Genomic DNA, 27,911 nt, shown 5'->3' with positions numbered 1-27,911 from the left:
AGGTAGTTACTGTGTTCCGTCCGGAGTTTGTGATGGGGAGGGTTTGTGTATTACAGCCCATCCCGCTGGTACCCAAACCAGACAGGACTGGCAACTTAAATGTCCTCAGCTCTCACCCCTTTTGTGTCCAATTGATTGCAAATGGAATGTTTCCTATATATTAAAATCATTTATCTCCAGTGAAATAAAGTCAGTCAAAATAGTGTCTTGCTAATGGATGCTCCCCAAAGACCAGAGATGTTTGTTCAGCTTGCCATGAGCTTCCCGAGTGATAAGTGGACCGGCGCGGAAGGGCTCGGAGCTACAGCGGCCACACGAGCGGGTCGCGGAGCTTTCCCTGCGGTGACCTAACAGAGACCACACAGCTGCGCTCAGAGACAGTGAGGGGCGTGTCATGTGCGCCCGGCAGGGAGAACGTGACCACGGGCACCCGCCCAGGGCACGCTGAGTTAGGTGGGGTGACGAAGATTGGTTGATCAACCACTGGCTTCTGACTTAAATTTAAAAAAAATTTATTTTGTAGTCATTAAGTTTTTCATTTGTCAGCTTGGGTGTGAAAATTGCTATTTAAAACCGAAGGGCAACCCGACATGGCTGGCTGCACAGTTATAATTCGGCGATCACATAATATGTAACAGGAGCTCTGCAGCTAGGATGCCAGGTGGTAAGACAGGTGATTCGCGGCAAGTCACTCAGCTGCACGTGATCAGATCGGCCTTCCGGGAGGGGGACGCGCCCCGCCCACCTCTGCGCAGGCGCAGTTCGCTCGCCTACAGTCAGGGCAGCTTCCAAAGGAAGAAGGTCCACCTCGTACAGATGGTTTCACAGTGAAAAGCTGCGTTTCAAGGGCTGTTGGTGGGTGTCCACCTACAAGCGTCCTGGCTTGGTCTGCTCCATGCGTGCACCTGCAGGAAAATCGCCGATAGCCGCACCTGCTGATGACGTCAGAGGGAAAGCTCCGGGCCACTGGAGGCGGGGCGTGGCCGCCTCGGCATCTTCTCCGGCACCGGTCCTGTACTTACTAGGAACAGAGGACCTGTCCCCTTTGATACAGAGACGCGCGCACCGGGGCCGAAATGAGCCTCCGTGTCAGAGCCGTCTACGTGCGGGGCTCGTCGTGGGTGCCCTGGGACGCCGGGCTGGCCTCTGGCACGGGAAACAGACTCAGCATCTCCGTCTCCAGCGGGTGCAGGCTGCCTCCGGTGACGATCAGGGAGTGCAGCGGGCCCCCCAGGTCCACGGTGCACATCTGCTGCAGAGTGCCGGCGGCGATCCGCTGGTCCTCCGCGCCGACCCGGGCGAGGCCCACGCACAGCGTGTCCTCGGTGACTGCTACTTAAGGAAAGAAGGTTCCGCCATTCAGTGTCGCAGATGCACTGCTCTGTCCAACAGCCGAGCCAACGTTAGTACCAGGAGGGCGACGAAGCCCCAGACGCCTTATATCCCCTCGGCTACTCTCTGAGGACCAACGATCTAATTTAAGGCATTTCTAGATTGCTTGCACTGCCCGACCCGTAACGTAGCACTTTCCAACTTTTTACCCTTTCAGGATGCAAAGGCTGGCCTCAGTGTAAGTGTTTAGGATTTGATAAACAAAGGCCGGTGTCCATGGTCTTGAACACGGCGCAGCGTTCACTTTAAATCGCTTCTGAGTGAGCGGTGTTACCACGTGCTTACATGTTGACTACGCTGCTTGGGGTATGATCACTCTGACCCAGCTATGCTGGAAAAACGATCGGATTATCAGGTAAATACATGAATCTGAGTTTCTGCTTGGACACCTAATCAGCTAGGTGGCAAACTTCAGATTCTTCACTTATTAAACGGGGGGTAGAAGGGCTAGGGTAATAGATACACGGCAGTATTTAGTAGGCTCCAGAGCCCTTAAGAAATCGTGGGCATTACGACATTACTTATACTTTGGAGTTCAAAATAACCAGCATTTGTGAACATCAGCATTGTTCGCTCTGGAGCGCCACCTGCCGGTAGTTTTGTTGCTAGCTGGGAAGGGGGCACGCGGGCCTGCGAGGGACTGGGCAGTGTCCCTTGGAGATGACCGGCTTCCGGCCCGGAGGAGAGCCTACGACTGAGGACACAACAAGCAGCGGTCGCTCGGGAATCTCTGTGTGTCTTTTCTATCCGGAGGCAGGTGCTCAAAGGCAGTCAGCACCTTAAAATATAATGACCGGTTCATTTAAAAACCTCCTAGTAAATATTCACTGCCCACAATCATTTTATTATAAACTTTGCGCTCTGTCTAGATTTTAGGAACACAAGGGAAAAAATCCACTCGTCTCTCTCCTGAAGAAAACCAGCCCAGGGCTCAGTGTGGAGAGTGAGAAAAGGCAGAGTAAATATATTTCTGCAGGAAAAGCTCACTATAGAGTTCTGTACTTTATCAAAATATTTATATAGTAACATACTTCAAATGCGATTTATAGTTAATGTGTGAAAAACCTTCGTGTGAACTGACTCGACTAGAAAGAACTCCGTTATATCTCTTTCGGGACAGCGCTCGGCCTCCGAGATTTAAGGTGAGGCTGGAAAACAACATGGACACGGCATCGCACACAGCAATGCGGCGGCAGGTGAGGGGGGTCGGGGAGAGGGCCCTGGGGGGTGGGCATCTCAGGTACCTGGTTCTTCTCCTCGAGCCCTCTGGTTTCCGACAATCTCCAGAAGCTGCCGGGCCGCTTGGTTCACGGTCATGTAGCGAGGAGGCTCGTAGATCTTCCTTCCCCTGGAAGCAGAACACCAGGTGCCGCTGGGCTTAGGCGTGCGGTAACACCAGGCACGAGCACCAGCGCTGCCCAGGTACACGCAGGCCCCACACCTGTGCGCTCTCTGCGGCTGTCCCGTGGCACCCGCTCAAGTGCCCACCACAGCGCGGACACAGCAGCTTCCCCTCGGCTTCTGAAGCTCTGTTTTCACGGTTCTACTTCAACCGCCCTCTGATCTCGGTGAAATGTGGCCAGAAACACAAGTCTAATGACTCAAAAACAAATGCCTAACAGTGACCTTAACTCAAAGGAGTACCGTAGGCAAAAGTACTTCAAAACGAGTGGCAATTTGCTCTGTAACCTGGCTTAACCAGGTTCTGTAGTACTACTCATTTTCATTGCCATGTTCAAACCACATATTCCTCTCTCCACTTCCTCCCCTCAGAAAGGCAGCTACACGGCAAACCGCTGAGAACCTTGGCAGGGGGACCCGTTCACGTCTGTGGGGCTGAGAGGCCGCCGGTGCTTGCCCGGTGGTGGCAATGAAAACAGAGCTTGCGCAGCCTCTCAGCCAGGTCATATAGATTATTTCTGGACTTTCAAAACAATTCTTGCGTCAGACTGTCCAAGGGAAATATCATGCAGGCCACAGGCATAATTTTAGATTTCCTAGAAGCCACATTAACACCAGTTTTAAAAAGGGCAAAATTAATTTTAATATTTAACCCAGCGTGTCCGAAATATTATACTTTGACATTTACTCCTATAAAAAGTATTAAAGAAGTTGCTGTTGTACTGAGTCTTTCAAATGTTACGTGGTTTATGTGTACAGTGCATCTTGATCGAAATGTTAAATTGTCATTGGAAATACCAGATCAGCATTTAGATTTCATAAAATACATGGTGATAAAAGTAGATTTACACACTGAAGTTGTTCTGAATCTACTTAAAAGTTTTCCAGTAACTAAGGTATTGGTTTTATTCATTCATTTATTTATTTAATTTATTTTTAGAGAGGGGAAAGGAGGAAGAGAAACATCAATGTGTGGCTATCTCTCATGTGCCCCCTGCTGGGGACCTGGTCTGTAACCCAGGCATGTGCCCCGAATGGAAATCGAACCGGTGACCCTTTGGTTCGCAGGCTGGCACTCAATCCACTGAGCCACACCAGCCAGGGCTAATTTTAAATTAATTAAAATGAAGTGGTAAATTCAGTTCCTCAGTGACATTACCCATATCTCAAGTGCTCATCAGTCACTTGGGCGCTGCCTCTCCAAACAAAAAAGGATTATTAGTCTCATTCCTCATGTGAGAAAAACAAGGCTCAGAAGCGGAGGGCGCCTGCCCAGGAGCCGTGACCAGAGGCAGACCTGGGACTCAGACCGAGTCTCCGACTCCCAGCTCTCCGCTCCCCCCACAAACACCGACGGGCGCCTGCCCGGCGCCGGCCACGGTGCTCGGTGATGCGTCTAGTAAAGCCATCGCCGTTTCTGCTCTATCACACTTCTTACCATTTCCACCTTTTCACAAGACTGAAAGTGTTTAGCTTTGAACTGTAATGAAAGCTGATTTTCAACCATTTTTAGAACTGCCACCATTCAAGCGGAATTTATTGAATTGCTCAAGGAATTAAAATAGATGGAGGCGTTCTCCGAGTCAGACTTACTTGATGAGATTTTCCAAAGACTGCTCCTTGACTTTGATGTCTGCAGGAAGTAAAAAACAGTTCTCTTTTAATGTAATGAATCACCGTGTCCAAAAATCCTTTGCTTACGTAAACTCAAGCTGTGGGGAAATGTTCTCCCCACGTATCTCGACGCTTTGTAATGAAAACACAAGGAACGGAAGCCTGGGGTGGGGGAGAGGTGACCCGTCAGAGAACAGACGAGAGGCTGGCCGGACGGAGAGCGTCCTCGGAGGACCGGGTTTCCTCCTCCGGGAGGAGAAGGCGCGGGAAGGAGTGAGGCACAGGCTGGCCGGGTCGGCACCTTTGCGTCCACTCCCCCTGGCCGGCGTCTACGCTAACCCGAGGGGCAGGTCATGTCGTGTTCCCATCCGAGACTGTTTCTCAGGCACTGGGAGGAAAGTAACTCTCAATGCATGTAACATACATAGAAAGAAGCTCTTACTACGTGAAGAAAAAGATGTTTGCCTTCTTACGAAGGGTGAGACGTGCCCCTGGTAACTCACGAAGAAACACTGTCATGTCACACAGTCAGACATCGGCAGGCCTCCCCCAGCACCAGCGCCAGGCTTGGGGACACCCCGGGGCCAGGACCCTGCACGGCAGCTGCTCTCGTGACGCCCGGCGGCCCAACCGTCTCAAATATTGGCTCCTGGGCCCTGGAGGTACTCGGCCTGGCTAGCTGGTACAAGGCGACAAAGGCAGAAGCCCCCTCCATCCTCAGAGGAACTCAGTGCGCGGCGGCAACAGCTGCTTCCTGCCCCACGCGCTCAGCACCAGCGGGTCAGCCAGAGTTTGTGTTTGCAAAAATAAATGCAGGGCAACCAGCGGTCTCGCTGGTACACTTCCACCGCTCTCCTCGGTGAGGACGCACGCGAGTTTTTCTTAGAAAGGATACTGCAGAGAGTACAGCAAAGATTAACCCCGTACGCGTGTTTCTAAGTGTTCTCTGGCACGGGTGGTGTATTTTTCCGGTTTGAAATAGCATCGTTTAGGGTTTCCACTTGTCTGGACCAACAGGGGAAAGTGCGTGTCTGTCACTGAAAACGTGGCCCCAGTGCCACCGGTCCTGCACGCCTGCCCTGATCCCTGTGAGTGACCCCTGGAAGGCGTTTCAAGGTTCAGCACAGGTGCTAATTCATTCGCCTGAAGCTTACACGATGTTCTTTCCTATAGTAAAATTTGTAATTTAATATTTCCATTTTTAAAAACTTTTTAAATAACATGCTCTACAGCAGCGATTTTTCAACCTTGTTCGTCTCCTGGCACACATAAACGAATTACTAAAATGGTGCAGCACACCCTAAAAGATATCATCTACTTGGCCAATCTGACAAAAAAAAATAGGTGTAATTTTGATTTAGTCACACTAGACGGCTATTGTTGCGCTGGCTGCTGTCATCTCTTTTATCTGACCGTTGAAGGGAAGAGATGTCGGAGTCCCTGAATAAACAGTCAGGTATTGCATGTTCTAAAAATTCTCGTGGCACACTGGCTGAAAATCTTACCTTTTGCAACAGCCTGGATGGGCCCAGAGGGCAAGATGCTAGGTGCAATAAGCCAGTCCAAGAAAGACAAATACCATGTGATCTCCCTTATATGTGGAAACTAATGAACAAGATAAACTCACAAACAAAAGAGAAGCAGACTCATAGGTACGGAGGACGGACTGGCAGCTGTCAGAGGGGAGGGACTGCGGGCTGGGGGAGAAAGGTGGAGGGGGATTAAGCAAACAGGAAAAACCCTCCTAGACAGCAGTGTGGCGATGAGCAGGAGGGAGGGGGTGGGGGAGGTGAAGGGGGATAAACAGTGACAGGAAGAGACTTGACCTGGGGTGGTGAGCACACAATACAGTGTACACGTGATACATGGTGGAACTGAACACCAGACACCTATATAATTTTATCAGCCAGTCACCCCAATAAATTCAATTTTAAAAAAAGTCACGGCTCGCCCTGGCTGGTGTAGTTCAGTGGATTGAGTGCGGGCTGCGAACCAAAGTGTCGTAGGTTCGATTCCCAGTCAGGGTACATGTCTAGGTTACAGGCCATGACCCCCAGCAACCGCACACTGATGTGTGTCTCTCTATCTCCCTCCCTTCCCTCCCTAAAAAAATTAATAAATAAAATATTTAAAAAAAAAGTCACGGCTCCACAGCACTGCATTGTAAAAACGAGGAGGACCGGGGCACTTTCTGCAGGTATGTGCTCTGTAATCACACGGAGCGATGCACCTGAGCCCGGGCTGGCCTCAGCATCTCTCCCTGGCGCCCTGGGCCACGAGTGCTCCTCTCCTGCTGCGCGGGAGCACGCCGGCTCCTCCCGCTCATCCCAGACCAGGGAGCCAGACGATGCGCAGTCCCCACTGGACACTCCACAAAGGTCTCCTGAGTGGACGTGCCCACCCGCCGGCCCGCCTCAATGCCCCGTCCGGAAGGAGCCTTGAACCCCGACTGCTTCGTAAGGCCTTGGTTGTTCTTGGAAACATCCACACGGCCAGCGCCGTGTTTTCCTATCTCTGATTTCATCCCACACGTTCGCCTTGTCTTTCCGAATCAGAGCTAAGTTCTCTGCGGCTTCCTGCCGCGGCGAGTGCTCCTGGCCCCCACGGGGCTCGGCCCGTGGGCGGGCGGTGGGTGAGCACGCATGGGGGACGGAGCGGTAGGAGCCGGGGTCTGAGGACCTGGCGTCGGGGCGTCTTCTGCTTCCCACCTTGTTCCTGCCTTTGTTACCGCGGCTGGAGAGACGGGCTGTTGGACTTTGTTTGTCTTTCCCCAGGAAAGCTGAGAAAAGTGGCGGCTCTCAGGCAGGGAGCTCAAGGGCCAGAATCCCGGGCTGCCCTTCCTGCCTCCCCAGGCAGTGGAGCTTGCCGGGTCTCTCGGTGGCCTCTCCCGTGCTCAGCGCGTCAGCTCCAGCCGGGTCTCCAGCGGACGAGGAGCCGGGCAGGGCCGCGTCTAACTCTCCCCAGGTGGGGCGGAGAGCGAACGGGCACTCATGGACACCTGTGCTCTGGTTTCCTAACTGCTTTTCCTGAGCCTCCCGAGGGGGAGGGCTGCTTCTGTGCCCTCCCCCATTTTTTGTGGCTGTGGGGAGAGGTCTGGGGCAGCCTGCCTCGGATGCCTCTGGTCTCCAGTTCTGCCGCAAAACCTCTCGAGGTTCGGCTGTGACGCACGCGGGGAGGACACACCCGGGACCCGAGCTCCCGTGCGTCCCCGTTTGCAATCCCTCCGCGGCCGCAGACTCGGCTACGAAAAGGTAGGACTGGTCTCTTTCCACACGGGACACCGAGGGCAAAACCGAAGCACTAAACTGCACTGACAATTAGCTACAGTAAGAAGCCGTGGCATGCCAGTTGAGTGCGGGAGATAGGCATAAGCCAGGAAAAAAAAAAGAAAAGAAAAAGCGAGAAAAGCATTCATGGGCTGACCTTGACGGTTGAATTTATTAGGTGCCCACGTGACTGGAGGAAAAGGAATGTGTTCTGGCTGGGACGGAATAAACTAGTAAGAGTTAGACTTTCTCTCTGAGAAAATAAACTAAAAAAACCTTCAACCAATTAACTTCTACAAATATTTATTCTGCGCTGTGCCAGACCTCTAGACATTAGAGAGCAAACAGGGAAGAAAACCAGCAAATTAATAAATAGAACCACTCAGCCGGGTGGTGAGACTGCAGAAATAACCAAGTACAACAAGGTAGCGGGAAAGGGACTCGCCAGGGACAGAGTGTGGATCGTGCAGGGTTATCAGGCAAAGCTCTGCTCAGACCAGCTGTCGGCAGACTTCTCAGAGAAGGGCCAGAGAGCGAGCACCTGAGGTCCCCGGGCCCGGGTCAGAGGGACGGCCAGGTCACACCGCCGCCACCGCGGCACGAGAGCAGCCACAGGGACACGGGACGAAGTGCAAACCTGACCTACAGAGTGGCTGTCACCGACTCGACCCCCGGGCGCTGGCGTCCCAACTCCTCGAGACACTGACTTCCTGTTTCTCCCCGGGAGAGAGAGACCCTGCCGTGGGCGAGACCGGCTCTGAGCTCTTGTAGCGCGAGAGACCGCCGGCCAGGTCTGACAGTGCACAAGTCACACAATACGGAGTCACACGGAGTGGCTGTCCCACGCCCACAACCAGCCTGGGCGTTTCTGGCAAACGGGAGCCTCTCCCTCCTGAGATTTCTGCTCCCTGCGGAGGCCGGAATCGCGGTGCTCTCTTCGCCTGTCACCTCGGCCTGTCTGGTGGCCCCAGCGTCACCACGGCAGTGCAGCTCTGCGTGTGACCCCAGGGCAGTGCCAGCACCTGAGCACACTGTGACCAGGCACATAGCACACGGGCACGCAGACTGACCACAGGACCGAAAGTGGGCGTTGGCAGGCACTCGGAGCAAGCCGACGTCGGTGCCGGAGATCAGACATTTGACAACGCGCACCGCCTGCCCCTTTGGCAGCAGCACGGCCGACGGAGCTGCTCGGGACAGCTCCATGGGACAGGCGGTCACTCCCGGCTGCTGGATGTGAAGCAGAGGTTGGGGGCCCCCGCACCGTCTGGCTAGCAAGGGGGAGCCCTGGGACCCGCCCTCTGACCTGGACGCAGGGCCCACTGCGCAGCCATCAGAGGCGCCAGTCACCCCTGTCCTGTCAGTCACGGGCGAGAGCTCTGACCCTGGTGTGCAGACAGCACGCACCGTTAGAGCAGGCGCTGGGGGGGCCGTGACCCACCCCGGGCAGTCCCGGTGCGCCTGTGGGACCACACCGCCCGCGTCCTTCAGAGCGGTACCTGTGCCATCACCGTCGTCATCGCCAAGGGCAGTGGCCCGGCTTTCTCCCCACACCAGGCAGGGCACTGGGTTCGGACAGCACAGCACAGTGGGGAGGGCTGTGACCACGGGCCGCCTGGGTCCTATCACAGCCGCCACCAGGAGGCTGGGTGACGGTGGGGCAGTGGCTTCTACCTCTGAGCCCCAACCCACCTGGAAACCAGGCGTCAGCAAGAGGGTCTCCAGGGCGCCAGACCCCCCCCACCCCCAGCCGTGGCTCGGCCGGCCCCTGCGCTGCAGTGGCCAAGGGCTCCCCTTGAAGGCCCGGCCCAGAGCCAGGCCTGCTGAGCTGCAGTGAGCTGACAAGACCCGGGGGGGGCCAAGGTGGGGACACGGGGACCGGCCGGTGGGGACTGGAGCAGAAAATGTACATCTCCCGAGAGAGAGTGGGAAAGCGCTGGCGTGCCCAGAGTGCCGGCCGTGGCCACAGCTACCGCTGGCCAGCTCCCCACCGGCCACCAGCTCCCCGCCGGCCACCAGGTCGAGGAGAGAACGGCCCCACAACCCCGCGCGCGCCGTGACTGAGGGGCGCCCTTACCCAGCAAGCACAGCGTGTGCATGCCGTTCTGCCTGTTCTTCTTCACCTTGTCAAAGAAGCTCTCCGGTCTCCAGCTGTCTGTCCAGAACACGATGGACGCCGTCTCTCCGAACCTGTACAGCTAGAGAAAGCACAGCCGCCCGTGAACGATGGGACACTTCACCAGGCGCTGTTTTACAGACGACCACCAGAATGAAAGTGAGCAGCAGACTGGCGATGGGTCAGGGATCACACCTGTCCCAAAAAACAAACGGCGGCGAAGCCGTCCTGGCCCAGAGCAGCTGATGCACTCCTGACGCCTCTAGTGCCCCGTGCCCGGTCCGGGGACACGGTACCGGGACCCAAGGAGCCCAGTAGGGGTCGACACACACAGGGCGTCCGAGCGGCCGGCGGGCTCAGCCACCGTCATGACGCGTACGTAACAGACGAGACCGCCGGGCTCCAGAGAACACGTGGCTGGCGGTCCCCGGCTCCTGAGCACAGCAGCAGCTGGGACCGGGGTCCGAGGAAGGGCCCGTCCTCCCTGTCCCTCAGGAGAGGCCACACGGGGCATGCTGCTGCAGCCACAGGCACAGCCCCAGACTTCTACCCTCTGTACGCCCCCTCGCTGTGGAGTCCATGAGGGCGCCTTTCCTAAACCTCCCCCGTCCCCCAGGGGCTGCCCCACCCCCCACCAACCGTCACACAACCGAGAACTCACTGGGTTCCCGTCTGCGTCCAGCGGATGCGCAGTTCCCTTCCCTGAGTCCAGCCCCAAAGTTTAACGCCGAGAAAGCCTGGCTCTGGACTCTGGTCCTGGGGACTCGGGGGCTGTGTGACACATTCTCCCTCCAGGTCACCGTCTCTAAACCAGGAGGTGGCCGCACACCGCCCTCCCTGCCCACGGGTTGGGAGGGTCCAGCGGCAGGGAGGACCCTACTCACACTGTGCCGTGCGGTGCTAGCGTGACCGCTCACGGGCCGTGTGCAAAGGACAGTTACTGTCAGTGATGTGATGGGCGGGGAAACGTCACAAGAATGTCATTACTGGGAGATGAGCTACTCGGTTTAAGGAGTGCTCGGAGGGACTGGTGATGGAGCTGGGAACCACCCCCCCCCCATGCTGGATGTCACCTCGAGCCCTCCACCACGGGCTGCCGGGACTGGAACCACGGGCGGGCGGCTTCCGGACATCACCCAACCCCTCTAAGCCTCAGGTGCTTCCTCTGAAAAGGGAAGAAACCGGCCCAGAGAGGGAGGGGCTGTCGTCCGCAGCTTCTCAGACCTGCTTTCAGAAGCCGCACGAGGGGCGCGGGAGGCAGACGGGAAGGAGGCAGAGAAGCCGGCCCTTCAGGGTCCTCCGCCCCTGCGACCCCAGAGCTCAGCCGCTCCTGACATTTACACACTGAGGCCTCAAAAACCATGACCGTCACTCCTGACGGCGACTGGGAGTTTCCGAGAAGGTTCCTCGTGTGGCCACAGCCTGCGATCTGCCTCTAGTGGGCTTTACTCCCAAGTCCACTCGGAGACTGTCTCGAGGTGATTCCCTGTAAAATCACAGGTTGGCGCACAAAGGCCCTGCAACCCCAAAGTCAGAGCCAGAAGCCTCCCTGCTACACGAGACAGCGTTCCCGCACAGAGCAAGTGCAGAGCGCCCCCAGGCCGGATTCCGGGAACCCGCCCGCCACACTCGCACTTGGGAGGGGCCCAGCCCTGCTGCTGCCCCCGCCTGCGAGCTGAGAGTCTGTCCCACGAGGACCCCGTGCTCCTCACGGGAAGGACAGATCCCGTGCTCCACGTGGGGGTCACGGCCCTGGTTCTTACCAGCTGGGCGATCAAGCACAAGCCAAGTGACCTCCCTGACTTTCCGCTGGAAAAACGGGTGTGGTGGCTCTCAACCTAGTAAGGCAGCTTTTTAAGGGTTACCACGACACAGCGTACAGAGAGCCAGGTGCCTGGCGCACAGTGAAGACTCGGTCAGTGTCGGGGCTCTGATGGTGTGACAAAGTCACGTTCACAACGGCGAGATGAAGAGGCTCAGAGAGGCTGCGTCCTGACGTAACCCAACTGCTCTCCCTGCCGGAGGGAGCTCAGAGAAACTGCTGAGTATGTGAAATGGTGCTTTTGGCTTCCTCCTGACAAGTCAGCTGTTCAAACTCTAAACAGAACTTTTGGCACCTCTGATCAGATTTTGAAATACACTGCTCTATGAAAACAGCTTCAAGGAAAAACAAAGTTAAAGAAATTTACATGCGCAAATGTATGTGAACACTTTCAATGGGTCTTCGATATTTCAAGAGTCAAGGAGGTAGACTGCTCCTTCGGAAGGAAAGGGGCAGGTCATCTGAGAGGGAACTGAGACGCCGGTCGCGTAAAAATCCTGGCCAAACCCCTCCGCGCGCAGGTGCCTCTGAATCACCCGATGTGGGGGATCCGAGGAGCCCCCCGCCCGGCACCGCTTCCCTGGGCCCTGGTCCACAGCCTGCGGCCATCCCTGTGGCCGCGGGGGCAAACTTCTCCAGTGAGTTCTGGAACATTGTGCAAACGGTTTCACCAGCAGGACGCCCGGGCCCCAAAGTACAGGGGGGCCAGCCTTTACGTTGTACGAGCCAGCGCTTACCAGCGAGCTGTGCAAAGCAGCTGGAGCCACACCCCAGCACGGAGCACAGGGCTGCGGGAGCCCGGGCACTGGCCGGCAAGGAGCGACCTCTGCACTGTGACCCCCTCGCCCCCAGACACCCTGTGCGCAAATCCGAACGTCCAGGCCACAGGCAGAGCTGTTTCCTCACAGCCGTGGGTCAGTGCACGCTTCTCGTTCATTTGTTTTAGCCGGGAGTGAGTTATACAGAAGGCAGTATAACTGCATATTGGATCTTGCTTTTATCTACTTGAAGGCAAAAACTCAACCTAAAACGAGCCGTTTAATTATCTGGTTAGAGTGAGAAAACACACAAGCCAGACAAACACTGGGCAGCAGGTATCCTTGACCAGAGACGAGATCCGGGCTGTATGTACGTAGGAGCTCAGGGGTTTTGCCTGTTAGCACCCGAGGGATCCTTCCGCAGGCGGAGGACGCACGCGGGCCTCCGAGGCAGCGGGACTGCGGTGCGGCGGGGAGGACTGCGGGGGCCGCGGAAAGGGAGCGGCAGCGGGGGCTCTTGGGCAACCTTTACAACGGCATTGAGCAAGGTACCTGGAAACAGCTGTTGCCCGACTGGCCCTCCCTGACAGGTGGCCAGTGCCGGTTCCCGGCAGCACCAGCTCTGCCCGCGCCTTTCCCGAAGAGCCCTGGGCACCGCCTGCCTGAACGGCGCCCGCGGTCCCCCGAGCGCCCCGCTGCCGCTGCGCTTGCCCGTCTCGGAAGCACGGGCGCTGCGCGAGCTCCGCTTCCCCACCAGGCTGTACTGCCCGCTACCTTCCACTGCAGTGACACTGTCTCGTCACGGCCAGGTCAAAGCGTGCCTTCTCTGCAGAGGGAAAAACCAGTAAACTTAACTGGCTAAGAACGCTGTTAAGCCCCACATGTATCTCACATGCATGATATACATATATGTATAGCACATGTATACGATATATATGCATATAATGTGCATGCATGTGTATATCATGTACATCCCACACCAGACCGGCCAGGTCTGTGAAACGGAAGAAAGCTGGGCCAGCAGAGCTGCCGGGAAGCGCCACAAGCCACGTCATCAGGAGTCACTCGTTTTCTATCCCGAACACCGGTCTCGGACTTGGTTATCGCAACCCTCACGCACGCTGCTCACCATCGACGCCACGCGGCTTTCTGCTGACCCTGGAGAGGTGTGTGCGGGGCCCCGTACGAGGGACAGAAAGGTGAGTGACCACGGAGACGCATGTTCTCACACAGAATCTGAGTGAGTCCCCGTAGGGGTCAAACGGAAGGGCTGTGATCCCAAAGACAAGACCCGACTTGGGGGAACAAGTCACCAAAGGAACAAGCAGTTCCACTCAGCAGAGACTTGGCACTCGTCACACAGCGACTCTGTGTGCGGCACCGCAGCAGGGCGCACGGCAGGAAGGGACGGTGAGGGAACCACCGCGGCGTCTGCGACACGTGAACGTGCACACGGGTGACTGCGTGTTCTGCACGGGACGGGCGTTCACCGGGACTGTCGCAGGAGAAGAATGGCACGACCAGATCTACCAAAAAACAAACAAACCCCCCCATAAAGTGGAAAAGAATGTAAGACGACTGTTTAAATAGTGATTAAAAGTCACAGTGAAAATGGAAAGGAAGAGAAAAGTTTCCTAACGTGCCCATTCTCCGGCAGGTGCTCAGAATCAGTTCTGAAGCAACCGGAAGAGCAGAGAGTGTGTTGGCTGGGTTCTGAGGTTCCGCCGCCTCGTACACTTGCTGCCCACCCCAGCGCGCTCCGGACCAGGCTCGGCTCGGCTCCATCCGCTCCGTGTCGCTCCCGGACCGCGGTAAAACCGCCGGAATGCTCCAGACGACCGGGAGTGGGAACCACTCAGCGCGCGGATCGTCCCGAGGAGAAATGTTTCACAGAAACACAGGGACATATGGCAATCGTCAGGGTCACTTACGCAAGCACGGAGAAAGTAGAAGCATTTCATGATGACAGAATTTCACAGCCTCACCCTGAAGTCAACTGCAGCCACTAACACCAGTTTTTATTTCTCTTTAAAATGTTTTACTGTAATTACCGAAACCGTCAGTGCCAGATTACGTGCACTGTATTATTTTCTGCATTACTCTTTATCCCGTCCTCAACGTTCACACAGCCCGTGACATCCCATTCACTCCCCCGACGGCCTCTGCACCGCGAGCAGATGTGTCTGTTGGGCAATCACGTGAATCCGGGGCCTCTCTCCCCGGCCTCTCTCCCGGGCACTGCCGGTCATTCAGGGCCCGTCGGTGAGCACGCGCCGTTCCAGCTGCTCCTTCCGCACCGCAGGACATGGGCGTGCACTTGGGCACACACGCTTTCAGAGAGTCCCAGACACTGGAGACGGGAAAGGCTGCCCACTCTGCAGCAGACGCGCGCACAGAAGGGTCCTCTGTCCGTTCACGCCACTTTAATGACGCTTACTGCTAACAGTCACTATTACTGTTTACGTTATACGGATTCATGCTAAAATCAGTTAAGATGTATTTTTTTAAAGCAATGTTTCTTTTCCAAAAGGGAGCCGGGGCTGGGACAGGAACGGCACCGTGCCACAGCTGCCACAAGGAAGCTGAGGTTTCAGTTCAGTTCAGTCCACACCTCTGAGCAGCACGCTCGGGGGGCAGGTGCCCCACTGGGGGTTCTGAGAGGCGGGCGCAGAGAGAGGACCTGGAACCCCGCCATGTGCCCGTCACCCAGGAAGGTGTCTGGGACAGTGGGCGCGGGCCGCCATTAGCATCGTGCTTAGAAAAGTGCGAGAGAACACGAAACAAGGACACGTTTGTTTTCTTTGAGATGAAGGCACCCGGCACCCAATTCTGACTTTTAAGGTGACATTGTAACATCAACATTTGTCATTAAAATGTTTGCATGTAAGTCAGTGCCTATGACAGGGTGGGGGTTAGGGGGGTGGTGCATGTAGGAACTGAGACGGGCTGGAAGGAAGGGGCCTCCGGGCGGGCCGGAGGGAAAGGTGAGCACGACGCCCACGGACCGAGGGGGAGACCAGGGCGCCTGAGCAAAGAGCCAGAGCCGGCACAGCCAGGGGGCTCGGTGCAGAGACCGCACGCAGACCCTCCACGCGGGCGGGCCACGTCCCCAAACAGGCCAGGCTGTTAGTGGGCACGCTGGTTAGCCACGTGAAATAACCATCACAGACACAGACTGCCAGTCACGAATACACTCACGGGGACAAGATGGAATGTTGTGAACGAGGATTGTCTCAACAACTAACAATTAACAAATCAGACAGCCTGGAATTACATGTAAGGAAAACCGGTGATTCCCAACCACAGTGCGGATGGGTAAGGGACCCACCGCTCGGCGTCTCAGCACCATTGACACGTAACACCCCACGGCACTGCCCAATGACACGTAACACCCCATGACACTGCCAATGACACGTAACACCACATGGCACCACCAATAACACATAACACCACACGCGTGGCTGGGGGTGACCGCGGCTGCGCCCGGGGCCACCGGAGGGAGCGAGGCCCCCGGACGGCCAGAGGACTGCAGACCCCCCGGGCAGCCCCCGGGGCCCAGCACGGGGGACTCTGTTTCCCCACTCCTTCCACAGAAGGGCGTACACGCGCACACCGGGAAGGAGCTCACACCTGCTCGTGACCGGGAAACTGGGAAGGGCGGTGGCGGAGTTTCCCAGAAATCACCACTCCCCGGATCACCGGATGGCCCCGCTCCAACCACCAGTCACCACGTGTTTATAGAGGAATCAGTGTCCTCGGTCACAGAGGTGATGAACTATTCATGATAAACACCACACAAGCAAGCATTTCAGAATTCGTAATGTCTTCTTTCAGTCTGGACGGTCTGATTCAGAACACACGCAGAGCGAGTGCTGAATAAAAAGTCTAAGAAAATATACCAAACTGGTAGCTCCTGATCACCTCCAGGTGGGAGGACATGACACTTTCATTTTTATTTTTTTTCTTTACACTTAGTGTATTTTCTTAATTTTCTGTAAGTATATATATCATTTATTATCAAGGAAAAAAGTTTTTTTTTTAATAATGGCCATTGAAGGCAGAAACAAAGGTAAAGTGGTAAAGCTGATGAATGCTCAACCTGAATAACTCAGGAAAAAGACAACTTTGGTCTTTTGTGTCTTGAGAAAAACCCCTGACTTCTCACCAGAGTTTATGTCTAAATATAACCAACTTGTCTGGCCCTAGACAAATAAATATCTTTTATTAGAAAAATCCTCATAATACAAATAATACAAGTGTTAGAAATATCCGTTACTTAGAAATTTCAGGTAACACTTGAAAGTGCACGTGTTTCTAATATTCTGATTTTGAAAAAAATCCTAAAGTTTACTCCATGAAAATCTGAGTGTCGCACGTAACCTTTGCCTGAAGCGGGAAAACAGCCAGCCTCCTATCTTTCAAACCCGCAGGTATCAAAGCTTCTCCGGGTGGGGAGTCTTTGTATTTTTAGTGCCCAAACCTGTCTCCAAACGCACCGTGGAAGGGAGGGCCGACAGTAAAGACGGTGACTGGGGAGACTTCCTCCGTTCATCACAGAACTCTAACACAGAAATGTTGGAGGGGTTTTAAAGTATACAAAAACCTTGAATTGGCAAGGTTTTTTGTAAGTATGCATTTTCATAGAAGACAAAAGAGCCAAATTCCCGCCAACTCAGATGTGGCAACTAAGAGCCAGTGGCGAATGCCGAAAGGTGAATCACGCATGCTTCCCTCTGGCCCTCCGGAGCCGGAGGTGCTAACACCGCTGGGGGGACTGGCCAGGATGGGCCGGCTCAGTGGGGACCACGCTTCCTGAGCGCTACGGAAAACGCAGCCCCGCTGAGGACGCAGACACAGCTGGTGTCCCATGAGCCTACGCATCTTCCTGCTGGGGGTCCCCTTTACAGCACACGCTCCAGCTACGCACCTCGGGGGTTGCCTTCGTAGATACTAAGATGCACCCCCCCAACCCACTACTGTATCTGAAGCAGGCGTGTGCCTTAACCACCAATGAAGTCTTAACACCGCTGCTGGCCATGAGGCGTTGTCATGGGTCATAGTGGTGAATATCAGAACACAAATCCAAAACTTGCAAAACGAATGTCAACATCTCGGAAGAAAATCCTGGAAACGGTTACGGAGTGCGCTTTGAACCGCTCAGAACCAAGATTTTTGGGCTGAAAATAACGCACTTTACACATCAGCGACTACAAAGCCGACTTCAAAGCCTGCTGCCACTGGGCATTGGCTCCTTTACAGGTTCTTGTAAGACACGCTGCAGCGCAGCGCCCTGATGGCACGGGCGCTAACGCCGTGTGGAGAAGGGGGGCCTCGGCAATGCACAGAGCGTCACTTGGGGAAGGTAAAACGGCCTGTGGAATAGTCACCCGACCCAGTTAGATTACAGCTCCTTTCCACACATGCACAGATTAATGTAACGTTGAAATCTCTCTCTGGTCAGTTTCAATGGTCTGTTCCAGTGAGGAGGGGGGAATCTAAGGTATAGGAAAACCTAGCATAAAAATGTTACTGTTACACAAAGTTAGTGCACACAGAGGTAGTGTAAAGTAATAGTGTCTTACAGTTCATAAACTAGAATAAAGTCTCCCTGCAGTCTGTAAAAAGGTAGGATGTTTCTGCTAAGTACCACAAAAAACACGTCCTTGGCGGCGTTACCTGCAAGCCGCAGCAGCCCACGGCGTTCAGGATGGAGGCGTTGTGGATGACGCGGTAAGGGATCCCCAGCTGCGTGGCCCTCAGGACCAGGTCGCTGTGTGTGGTGGCCCTGGAGGGAGAGAAAGTCGGGCTGGGTTAAGGCACCCACACTGACGTTCACTTCTCGAGCTCACGTCAACAAGAGGGTTAAGGGCACGGCTTTCCTCCGTTTCTGGGCTTCGGGCAGTGCAGGGCGGCACCCGGAACACCCCAGGGGGCAGCCTTGGCAGCCCCGGGACGGCGGGCAGGTTTCGTGCTCCCGTGTCCCGTGGGCGCCTGCACCCACCCCCGCGGGGCGTGAGCTCGGCCCCTGAACCTGGGAGCAGTGCTTCGAAAATGCTTTGGCCTCACGGCCCAAACCATGCACAGCTGGACCTGCTGCTCGACTTCTGCCCTATTTGGAGGGCTTCCTTTTTGCATTTGAAACCGAACACGCAGAACACACTGGACGTCTTCACAGCCTGTCAGTCTTTGTCTGTAATTAGAGTTCCGGCTGACAGGCTCCTAGCTGGATTTCACACCTGTGCAGCAGGTGTGTCACTCACAACTGTCTTCCTGGGTGCGCACATTCTGCCTCTTGTGTCCTGACTGAGAACGGAACCAGCCACCCTTCGGTTTGCAGGCTGGCGCTGAGCCCGCTGAGCCACACTGGCCAGGGCTGGGCTGAGTCTAATGATTATAATTAGACAGCCCACTGTGGGGAGAGAATGCGTGTCTGCATAAACACAGAGACGGTGACACGCAGTGCCACATCCATCTAGAGCTGCGTTGTGAAAGAGGCCCCCTCCCCCTCCCCCTGGATGAGAACCGTGGCCCCGCGGGGACAGCAGCATTAGCATGTTCGGGAAGGCCTGGCCGACGCATACCAAGCAGGAGGATCAAGGGCCGCCGCCCCGCGAGGCCGTCACGGACAGATTAACAAATGCCCACCGGGCTTGAAGCCCGTCTCTAATCACACAGGCACAACAGAAACTGGCAGGAAAACCATTCGTGTGATGCAGAGTGAGCTTTTAAAAAATACCATGGATGCCGGTTGTAAGAAGTGTTTGTAGTATCACCACCAACAGAATTTCACTACTTAACAGTAAGATGAAGGAAAACAGGACTTGGTGGGTTATTTGAATAGATGAGCGGAAAGAAAGCCCAGTTTAAAACGGTATCTCTCTGCATCACGAGTTCGCTTAAGATGACCAGACGCGGCTGGTGCACTGTGAAGATTTAATGAGCTGGCAGAGGGATCTGACTCTGTGAAACTGATGTGTGATTAAGCAAGCCCCTCAGATCTCTGCTATAAAAATTGCTGACAAAACTGGTATTTTATCACTATTACCTAGATTATACTGCTGTCACGAAAAGGAAAAAGCTGGTTTGAAACACAGGCTGAAACCATCACACTGAGCACTCCTTCCAGCCTGGGGCCGGGAAAACGCTCGTTTATGGAGACTGGACGAGAGGGTGCGTGTGCGCACGTGTGTGTGTGCACACAGACACACGTGAGGGTTTCCGGGCGTGCGGCTCTATCACAGTCACATTGACACACACACGATTGGGGACGGAGCTACGCGCCCAGAAATAGTGATAAATTCTTCTTATTCTGCTTGTGGCACTTTCGACAGGAGAATGGAGAACGTTTTCATCGGTGGGGACAGTAAAATGAAGGACGTCACGGGGGCCGGTTGGGACGTGTAAGACCTGGTATGTTCGTTTAACGTTTATTTCATAACAACCCTCGTCCGCGGACACCGCACCGCCTCGCTCGGCGGAGGTGGGCTGGCGGCGGGAAAGCCCGCCGGTACCTGCAGCCGCCCGGGGCAGCTGCCGCTCCCGGGAGCCACGCAAGCACCGCGGACTGACGCCATTCTTCGGATGACTAATTGGACAATATGTGCCTGAAATGTCCATGTTCAAAACTTCTGGCTTTTTAAACTGGTATAATAAACCTGTTTTGGGGCACCCACCCTAAGAAAACAATCCGGAACGTGGGGGTGAGGAGGTGGGCGGAGAGGAACAGACGCATGCGCGTTGGAGCGCGCAGGGCAGCTTCCGCCGCGCTGGAGAGGCGGGTGGGCTGCCGGTGACACAGCCGGCGCGTCCGGGGCAGGGACGGGGTGCGGCCCGTCCAGCTGCGTCAGCGTCACGTGGGAGGGAAACAGTCCTCACGCATTTCAGTGTGCGTGAGTTCAGTCGCTGCTGCACACCGTGCACTCGCAGGGCGGTGTGTCACTTACACCTCGATAAAACTGGGGCGAAAGAGGAGGGAGGGAGGGAGGGAGAACAGGGAAGAACGTGGTTTCCAGGAGACGGCCCGAGCAGACACGGGGGACGGGCACCGGCCCGCCCCAGGAGAGGCACAGCCGTGCCGTCGGCCTGCGGCGGGACACAGAGCACAGTGGCCAGACCGTTAAGAGACTGAAGGCCACGAAAGCCACTGAAGGTTTTCTCTGGGCCTCATTGTCTCACGTACGTGGGCTTCTCCCTTCCGTGGGCTTCAGTGCAGGCGTGCCGTGGGTGGTAGGGCAGGTTGGACAGGATTTTTCATGTCTGGCCAACGATGGAGCTAATAACGTTCTCATTTTGAGCCGGTCAAATTGCGGTTTTACAAATACGAACTTGACCCCAGCACAGGCGATGAAGGAAGGCTCGCTAGCGCTTTAAACTCGTGCACGAGAGAGAGAGACAGTGTGGGCCAGGCGAGGAGTGGCAGCGAGACCGGAGAGCAGGGAAAAGACACGAAAACCTCGGTAAAGCAAGTCGCCAGCGGTGCTTCCCAAGCGAACAGCGTTTCCTCGCGTTCTGAACAGGCCTGGAACAGCAGCGTTGTGAGATGCACGGGAAGGGACACAAGACACCAGCCCCGAACGGGTACGAGAGGACTCGCCGGAGGTGGGTTCCTTCTGTAAAGGGCCGCCCACGTTTTACTCCCGCCGTCTGCCGTTCGCTCCCTCCCGGGGACCAGGACGGGTGCGGCCCCCCCCAGCCTGCAGCCCCCGCCGCCTGGGGCAGCTCTGGTCACGGGCCGCGGCAGTCAGAGACCCGAGATCGCGCGTGCGGGTGACTGTGGGAACCGCGCTGCCGGGGAGCCGGACCTCTGGGCGAGGCGGAGGACATCGCAGAACTCGTGCGCGTCCCGGCAGAGCCACCGTCACGGTGAGGAGGTCCCGCAAGAGTTCCAGGCCGTTCTGTGCAGAGGACTTCTCGTCGCCCTTTTCCATTTTACTGTTTTGTGGCCAAAAAGCGGGGAAGACAGGTACTTCCTTTGGAGGAAGCCTTGCTTTTACAGAAAACTACGTCAGAGGCTGAAATTCAACCGCTTCCATCTCTCTCAGCGGATGACAATCCAGTGTCGCTCGCAACCAGGTTCAGTGAAGACACACCACCCCGGCGCATCGCACCCACATAAATCACTTTCTTTGTGACGGACACATGCACACGCACGTGGCCCCACTCTTTTGAAAAAGCCCTCGGTGGCGGGCTCACCGGGATTCAGTGGTCGGTCCGTTCCTTGAGTCCGTGACACACACCTCGGGTCGCGAGCTGGAGACGAAGGACTTGTCCCGTCTGGCTCGGCGTCAGGGACTGACGGCGCCTGAGCAGACCAGCGGAAGCCCGTCGCCTTCTTCGTGATGGGGAGGGGCGGGGCCTCCGACGGGGAGGGGCGGGGCCTCCGACCATGTAGGTGGGAAACTGGGGTCTGAGGCTCCACAGGGGACAGACTCAAGGCAAGGGAAGTGATGGCAGTGCTGCTACGTCGCAGATGATGGAGAGAGAAAAAGCAGCCTAGACGAAGGGAGCAGAAGGTGCTTGCAGTTCACCTGCCAGACAAGGGGCAGGTGTGGCGCTCCATCAGGTCACACAGCTAGTTAACGGTGTGACGCGCCCCTCAGGGGTCTGACGCCGGCAGTGACCTTCCAAAGGACACCCGGTCCACAACACAGGCGACACACACAGGATCACATTCCTGCCACGCAGCTTCTGACACCAACATCAAAGATCGTGAAACCACAACATTTTAGACAAAGCCCATGCCAACCGAGTCCCTCATCAGAACCTGGCGAGTTAAAGGTTTTAAATGTAACAGAATGATTCTTACTGATTTGAGAAGACAAAAGTAAATACAACGAAAACTCAAATACTTGCTCTGACTTACCCAAAGGGGTCCCCCACCACGAGGAACGCAACATCGCTGCTGTCAGCGTCCTTTAAGATACTATCTGCTTCTTGCTCCACGTCCTCTCGATCGGCAAGAATCAGCTCTCTTCCGTAGAACTCTTCCTACAGATGTAATGCCAATACCCAAATGAGACAGCAGGTGACCACTGCCACGCACACACGTGTGCACACACACACACACACACACACCCACAGCAGTCTCTGGGGCTGGTGTAATCTTGCCAACCCCCCAAACACAGACCACTGCCTAGAACTCATCAGTGAGCTAGCAGTCTATATGATGTTGTCATTAAACTCTGTCTTTGGGGCAATCTTAATATCCCAAGAGGAGGTAGATTTCCTAACATCTGAGGCTTTTTGCATTTTAATTTTAGCTCTAAATTTGGTCCAACAGTTCAGGCAGAACATTGCAGGATGAATACAGAATATGTACGTATGCATACACAGTAATACAGAATATATTAAAACAATAATTATAAACGTGCACAGAGTTTGGGTTATATTAAATTTTCCATGGGAAAATCCATGGGACCCTGGCTAAAATAAAAGGCACCATCAACGAGAAAGGAGAGAAAATTAAGATGCAGTTGTTTACAGAAGCAGCAGACATTGCTGTGTAATTGCAGGGAGGACTAATTTAAAACCGTGTTTCCTAGTTCCCGCTGAGAGAGGAAGAGGGGCAGCGGAGAGAGTTGTGGCACAGAGGGAGACCGGCGTGCAGAGCACCCTGAGAGCCAGTGCCCTGCAGCCAGCCCCGGAGAACCGGCCCAGGGGCTGACCTGCCCTGGCGGGGGGCGCCCAGGTGAGGAGAGGGCCCGGGGGCTGGTGGTGGCGCCATGGTGGTCACGGCTGCTCCGCAGGGTCAAGAACCTTACGACTGATTTCCTGTGGACAGACAGGAAATTCGAATATAGTCCGAGTGGACGCACAGCTCAGGAACACTGTTTCCTACCCACCGAGGAGGACGGCCGGGAGGGAGGGCGCCTGGTACTGGGCGGTCTGTCGGGCAGGTGACCGAGGGAGCGAATGCGTGAGTGCGTGAAGACTAAGGCTGTCGTTCCAAGCGTGACCGACAGTTACTTCCCAAGGCTTAACTAGAATCTGTTTCTCGAAGGTGGAAAAAGATCCTTTCCTTTCCTCTGTGATTCTTAGAGACAATGTTCCCAAAGTTCCCACGACAGGGTATTTTTACCCTAGGGATGAAAAATGTTCTCTTTATTTTCATCTTTACCATCCGGTTTCTTAATCACCAATTCTTATATACCTTTAACTTTACGAACCCAGTCAACCTAACAGTTGTAGAACATTTATATTCCGATTCAAGAGGATACAGATACGACTGAGAAATGAAGGAAATGATGTTTTTTTCTGAAGTTTTAAAAATCAAGAAGCCACCCACTGCTAGTTTGACGCTAGCAGCAATCCTATCCAGTATTTTATAAATGACTTAGGAACAGAAACCCCCTCTCCAAGACTTCTTCACACATCATCCATATTTGTCACTTATCCTAACTTAAGAAACATTTCATTATCTAATTGAGACAATAAAACATTTTTAAAAATCTCCTTTAAAGAGAATCTCAAACACCTCAATATGATCACATGGCTGATCCTCTTGAAAAAATATCTAAAAAAGAGAAGAGAGAGCTTGGGCTGGTGTGGCTCAGCGGGATCGAGTGTTGGCCTGCAAATCAAGGGGTCGCCGGTTCGATTCCAGGTCTAGGGCACAGGCCTGAGTTGTGGGCCAGGTCCCTGGTGGAGGGTGTGCGAGAGGCAGCCACACATCGATGTTTCCCTCCCTCTCTTTCTCCCTCTCTTTCCCTCTCTAAAAAAATAAATTAAAATCTTAAAAAAAAAAAGAAGGAAAGAGAAGAGATAGAAAAAGCAGTAAAGAGACTGGTATTACATTATTTTTAATCTACCCACTTACTTGTTTATTCCCTTGAAAAAGTTCTTTTTATTGAATTTATTGGGTGACATCGGTAAATAAGTATACAGGCCTTAGGTGCACAATTGTACAACACTCCATTTGCACACTGTGTGGTACGCACCACCCCGAGTTCCTGTCCATCACCATTTATCCCCCCGACACCCTCCCCCACCTCTCCCCACCCACCCTCCCCCCAGCAATCAGACAAATGTTGCTCACGCACAGCCTCTGTGCCAGCCAGACCCTATGCTTGATGCTGGGGAACAGCGGTCAGGATTTTAAACTTATGCTGTATATGACCCAGCGCCCGAGTAGCCGACTGTGGTGAAATCTCAGCCCTAGTCTTCTCCACTCATGAAAAGGAAGACAAAACTCAAAATTTACTCTTGGCTTTAAGTTGGCAAGTTTTGTATGCGGGGACAGGGTAAAAACTGTAAGTTAAAATTACTTCTGGGTATTTCTGAAAAGACACACAAGAAATTAGTAATGATTCCTTCCAGGAAGGGGTACTGGGATAGAAATCTTTTAATATATAGACCTTTACTGTCCTTTGAATTTTAACCATTTCATGTATTATTATCTAGTCAAAAAGCAGAAGAGTAGAGACTCAAAGTAGTATATAGAAACAAATCAGAACACAAAAACCTAAAAAAAACCACCAAAAACCAAAAATCCCCCCTAACATTTAAAGATAACATAGACAAATCAGGAGCTCACGCAGGGGACTGAGAAAAATTGAAAAGTAGAAGTAAAACCCAGAGGAAGATGTGTCTTGAATGCCAGACTCAAGGAGCGGTTGACTACGTGCGTCAAAAGAAGTAAAGCAGAGAAGAATTCAGAACTGTCCTCTGGAGTTCTCAGCTTCTAAATAGTCGGTCAACAAACAGAAATATTTCAGAACAATGGAAGTCAGCCTGCAGGGCTGAGACAGGCGTGGAAATGGGGACCGTAAAAGTATCTGCTTTTTCAAAAAGCATTGGAAAAAAGAAGAGAGTAACCTTTGGAAAAGAGGCTTCAAAGAGGAGAGTTTTCAGGAGGGACTACATAGGAACATGGTTCAGGCCCAGGGCAGAAGGATGTTAATGCAGATGGAACACAAGAAAGAACGAATAATTGATGGGGGGTAAGGTCCCAGAAAAAGAGGGAGAAAGAAGTCAGCAAAACACACATCTAGATGGAGTCCATCTTGAACAGGAAGAGAACCTCATGTCACAGGTCATTTTCTAAGGCTGGAGGGAGGACAGGTTCAGATTTCAGGGAAGGACAAACGGGGAAATGTGAACAAAGGTCACAGCTGACGGCCTCAGTTTTCTCAGTGCGAAGTCCTTTGCCGTCCTCTGTCCCCGCAACATCAGTCCACAGCAGGTCGACAGGACCGGGAAATAGCGGGCTGGCATCCAGGCGGAGTAGGTTAGGAAGGAAAGAGGGAACAGACCCACCCGGAGAAAATGCAAGCGATTTCAGTTATGCTCAAGGACGAGGAGAGCGAATTTGGGCTCTCTTCCTCCATGCTCTGGCTCACAAGTCTCTCTCCTTCACAAGGAATGGTCTTCTTCTAACCCTTGTCAAATCTGAGCTACAGTAACAATACTTGTGGTAACTCACTGGCCAACCACTCTGTGGTCGGGCACTGTTGTAAGAATGTATGTACCGCAGGAGTTCACTTAATCTTTACCACAATATGAGACAGGCACTGTGTTCACCCCTTTTACAGATAAGAAGAGCACAGAGAAGCTAGGTGACTGCCCGAGTCACGGAACCTTAGTTGACTGCAAAACATCACATGTGTTACAAGGGCGCATAGCCTGGTAACAGCGCAGTGACCTCGGCTCTCTGTAGGTAGCTGGGGACCCCAAAGTCAGTCCCCTTTAGCCATTGGCCCTGCAGAGCTGTATAAAGGTTACTACCATCTTCTATTTGGGCCATGCTGTAAATAGAGCAAAACAAAACTGCTGGGATGCATGATTTTAAAACACAGCTCAAACGCTGTCTATTCTGTAGTATTCCCTGACTATCATCACAGCATGAAGCGATCTGATCTCTTACATGTATTCCAATTGTGATTAATAACTAGTTAATTATTTAATGGGAGGCAGCCTCCGTTATTTAGTTGATGAAAGCAAGAATGTGGACTTAAATAAGATCATCTAAATTTTTCCCAGCAATATAATTTTATAGTTTCCCCTTTCCACTGCCATTGTGAATTATTACTTATATCCCCCATTATTATTCACAGTTTCCTGGGTATAATACAGACACATCGTGAACCACTTGAGAACAAAAATCATAGCTTACATCTCTGTATAATGCACGTGGGTACATTACACTGAATGCATGTAAGGTCAGGCTTTATCCACAGAAATTGCCTAAAGAAGTCCAGTTGTATATATCAAAGCGAAAACTTTTTCCTGGATTCACTGGCTCTAGTTTCATTAACTTTTCTGCCTGTTTGGCTATGAATCTGAGAGGACAGAGGACTTGGAATTCTCTAGGTCACTGTTTTGTTCGGAAGACTGGAGGACCGGGCAATCCTAAAGTTCCCTCCTTCCTCCTATAACTTGCTCATTGATCTTTTCATCTTAATTTACATTGTACTTGGTATTTAATTAGGAACCCTAACTTAACCCCTCCTCCGAAATGTAATGAGTCTTTAATGACAGCCAACTCTGATGTATGATACACCCACAGATGCCACCTCCCAGGATCACTCAATACACACAGTTTGGGTATAAGCCTTTCTGAAAGATGTCTGTTTAAAAGACCTCTCTGGAGAGATACAGGCAGAAAGGCATTACCATTCCCTACGGAAATACTTCAAAGGTAGAAGCTCTCAGCTTGGTTTCTGAATATATAACCAACTCATTAAGGCTGTGTCAGCCCCTCATTAGCACTCAACTCAGAGAGGATTTCTTGGCCATGTCACGAAATAGGGGATTTTGATAACTATCCCCAGGGGTGTAAAATAACTTCCCTTTCCTATTACTGGAGAAAGCCGCCACATAAACTTGTAAGACCACGCATGCTCTCATTTCCTACGTCACTTGGCTGGTGCAAGATTTCCATTCTCATTCTCCCCAAACACTTATGAAGCAGGGGACGCATTTTACAGGGTTTGAAAAGCAGACCTGTCAGCTCGGTTCTGCTTAGTGTAAGAAAAATGGACGGCTGGGCAGCTTTCTCCCGGGAGGCTGCAGACCCCCAGGCACCTACCAGGGCTTCCTTCCCCACAGTCAGCACAGAGGTGTAGGCTTCCAGGTACACCCGGCTGCAGCGTCTCACAACCTCCAGGCCCTTGACTGTGATGTCCTTGGCATCGCCCAGGCCCAAGCCGATCAGATAAAGCATTTCAAAGTCCAGGGGGAGGGAAGCTGCAGGAAAAATGAACAAGAACACGTGTCAGCTCCCCCGAGGGCACCTGAACTCTAGGGATGAACACGAAGATGGAAACCAAGTAGCTCCAGGAGGAACCGCCGGTCGCAAGGAGTGAGACTGGAGAATCTCACTTCCAGCCTCCTGGAAGGAGGATCGGAATAAATGCCCTTAAGCAACCCTGTCCCGTTTCTTCTCTTGTTACATAAACCTAGCAGCCGACAGTCACCCGGGCAGAGGATCGGCGTCGGGGCCCCGTCCCCCACAAACTGCAAAGCGCCGCCCTTCCGAGGCAGCAGTATCCCAAGGAGCGGATCCTTGCCTAGCAAGTACCCACGCGGCCGCTGCGGTGCCGCAA

The 27,911-nt window shown here is 53.7% G+C and overlaps 1 protein-coding gene across 3 annotated transcripts; it reads right to left on the bottom strand.

Moving 5' to 3' along the window:
* Window positions 1-495: 495 nt before the first annotated feature.
* Window positions 496-27,911, bottom strand: DPH5 (diphthamide biosynthesis 5). 3 transcript variants are annotated; one of them, XM_045817114.1, is made up of 8 exons: window positions 27,765-27,911; window positions 27,395-27,552; window positions 22,232-22,356; window positions 18,046-18,154; window positions 9,751-9,871; window positions 4,387-4,426; window positions 2,637-2,740; window positions 496-1,335 (listed from the first exon to the last, which is right to left on the bottom strand). In XM_045817114.1, exons 2-8 carry the CDS (start codon window positions 27,527-27,529, stop codon window positions 1,100-1,102), a joined length of 870 nt encoding a protein of 289 aa, XP_045673070.1. In that variant the 5' UTR covers window positions 27,530-27,552; window positions 27,765-27,911; the 3' UTR covers window positions 496-1,099. The 3 variants fall into 3 exon arrangements, with proteins under 3 accessions (XP_045673070.1, XP_045673073.1, XP_045673071.1); XM_045817117.1 differs by having other exon boundaries at window positions 496-1,332; window positions 27,765-27,910; XM_045817115.1 differs by having other exon boundaries at window positions 27,783-27,903.

This window comes from Phyllostomus hastatus, unplaced genomic scaffold (genome assembly GCF_019186645.2).
Source record: "Phyllostomus hastatus isolate PE091 unplaced genomic scaffold, TTU_PhHast_1.1 phas_scaffold_216, whole genome shotgun sequence".
Lineage (NCBI taxonomy): Eukaryota > Metazoa > Chordata > Mammalia > Chiroptera > Phyllostomidae > Phyllostomus > Phyllostomus hastatus.
This window is presented reverse-complemented; position numbering and strand designations above follow the sequence as displayed.

Excerpts from the sequence above, each read along its gene's own strand:
- DPH5 (XM_045817114.1), bottom strand. The coding sequence starts at position 27,529 with ATGCTTTATCTGATCGGCTTGGGCCTGGGCGATGCCAAGGACATCACA. Across the intron at positions 18,155-22,231 it reads GTGGTGGGGGACCCCTTTGG|GGCCACCACACACAGCGACC; the intron begins GTAAGTCAGAGC and ends CTCTCCCTCCAG. Across the intron at positions 1,336-2,636 it reads GGCTCGAGGAGAAGAACCAG|TAGCAGTCACCGAGGACACG; the intron begins GTACCTGAGATG and ends TCTTTCCTTAAG.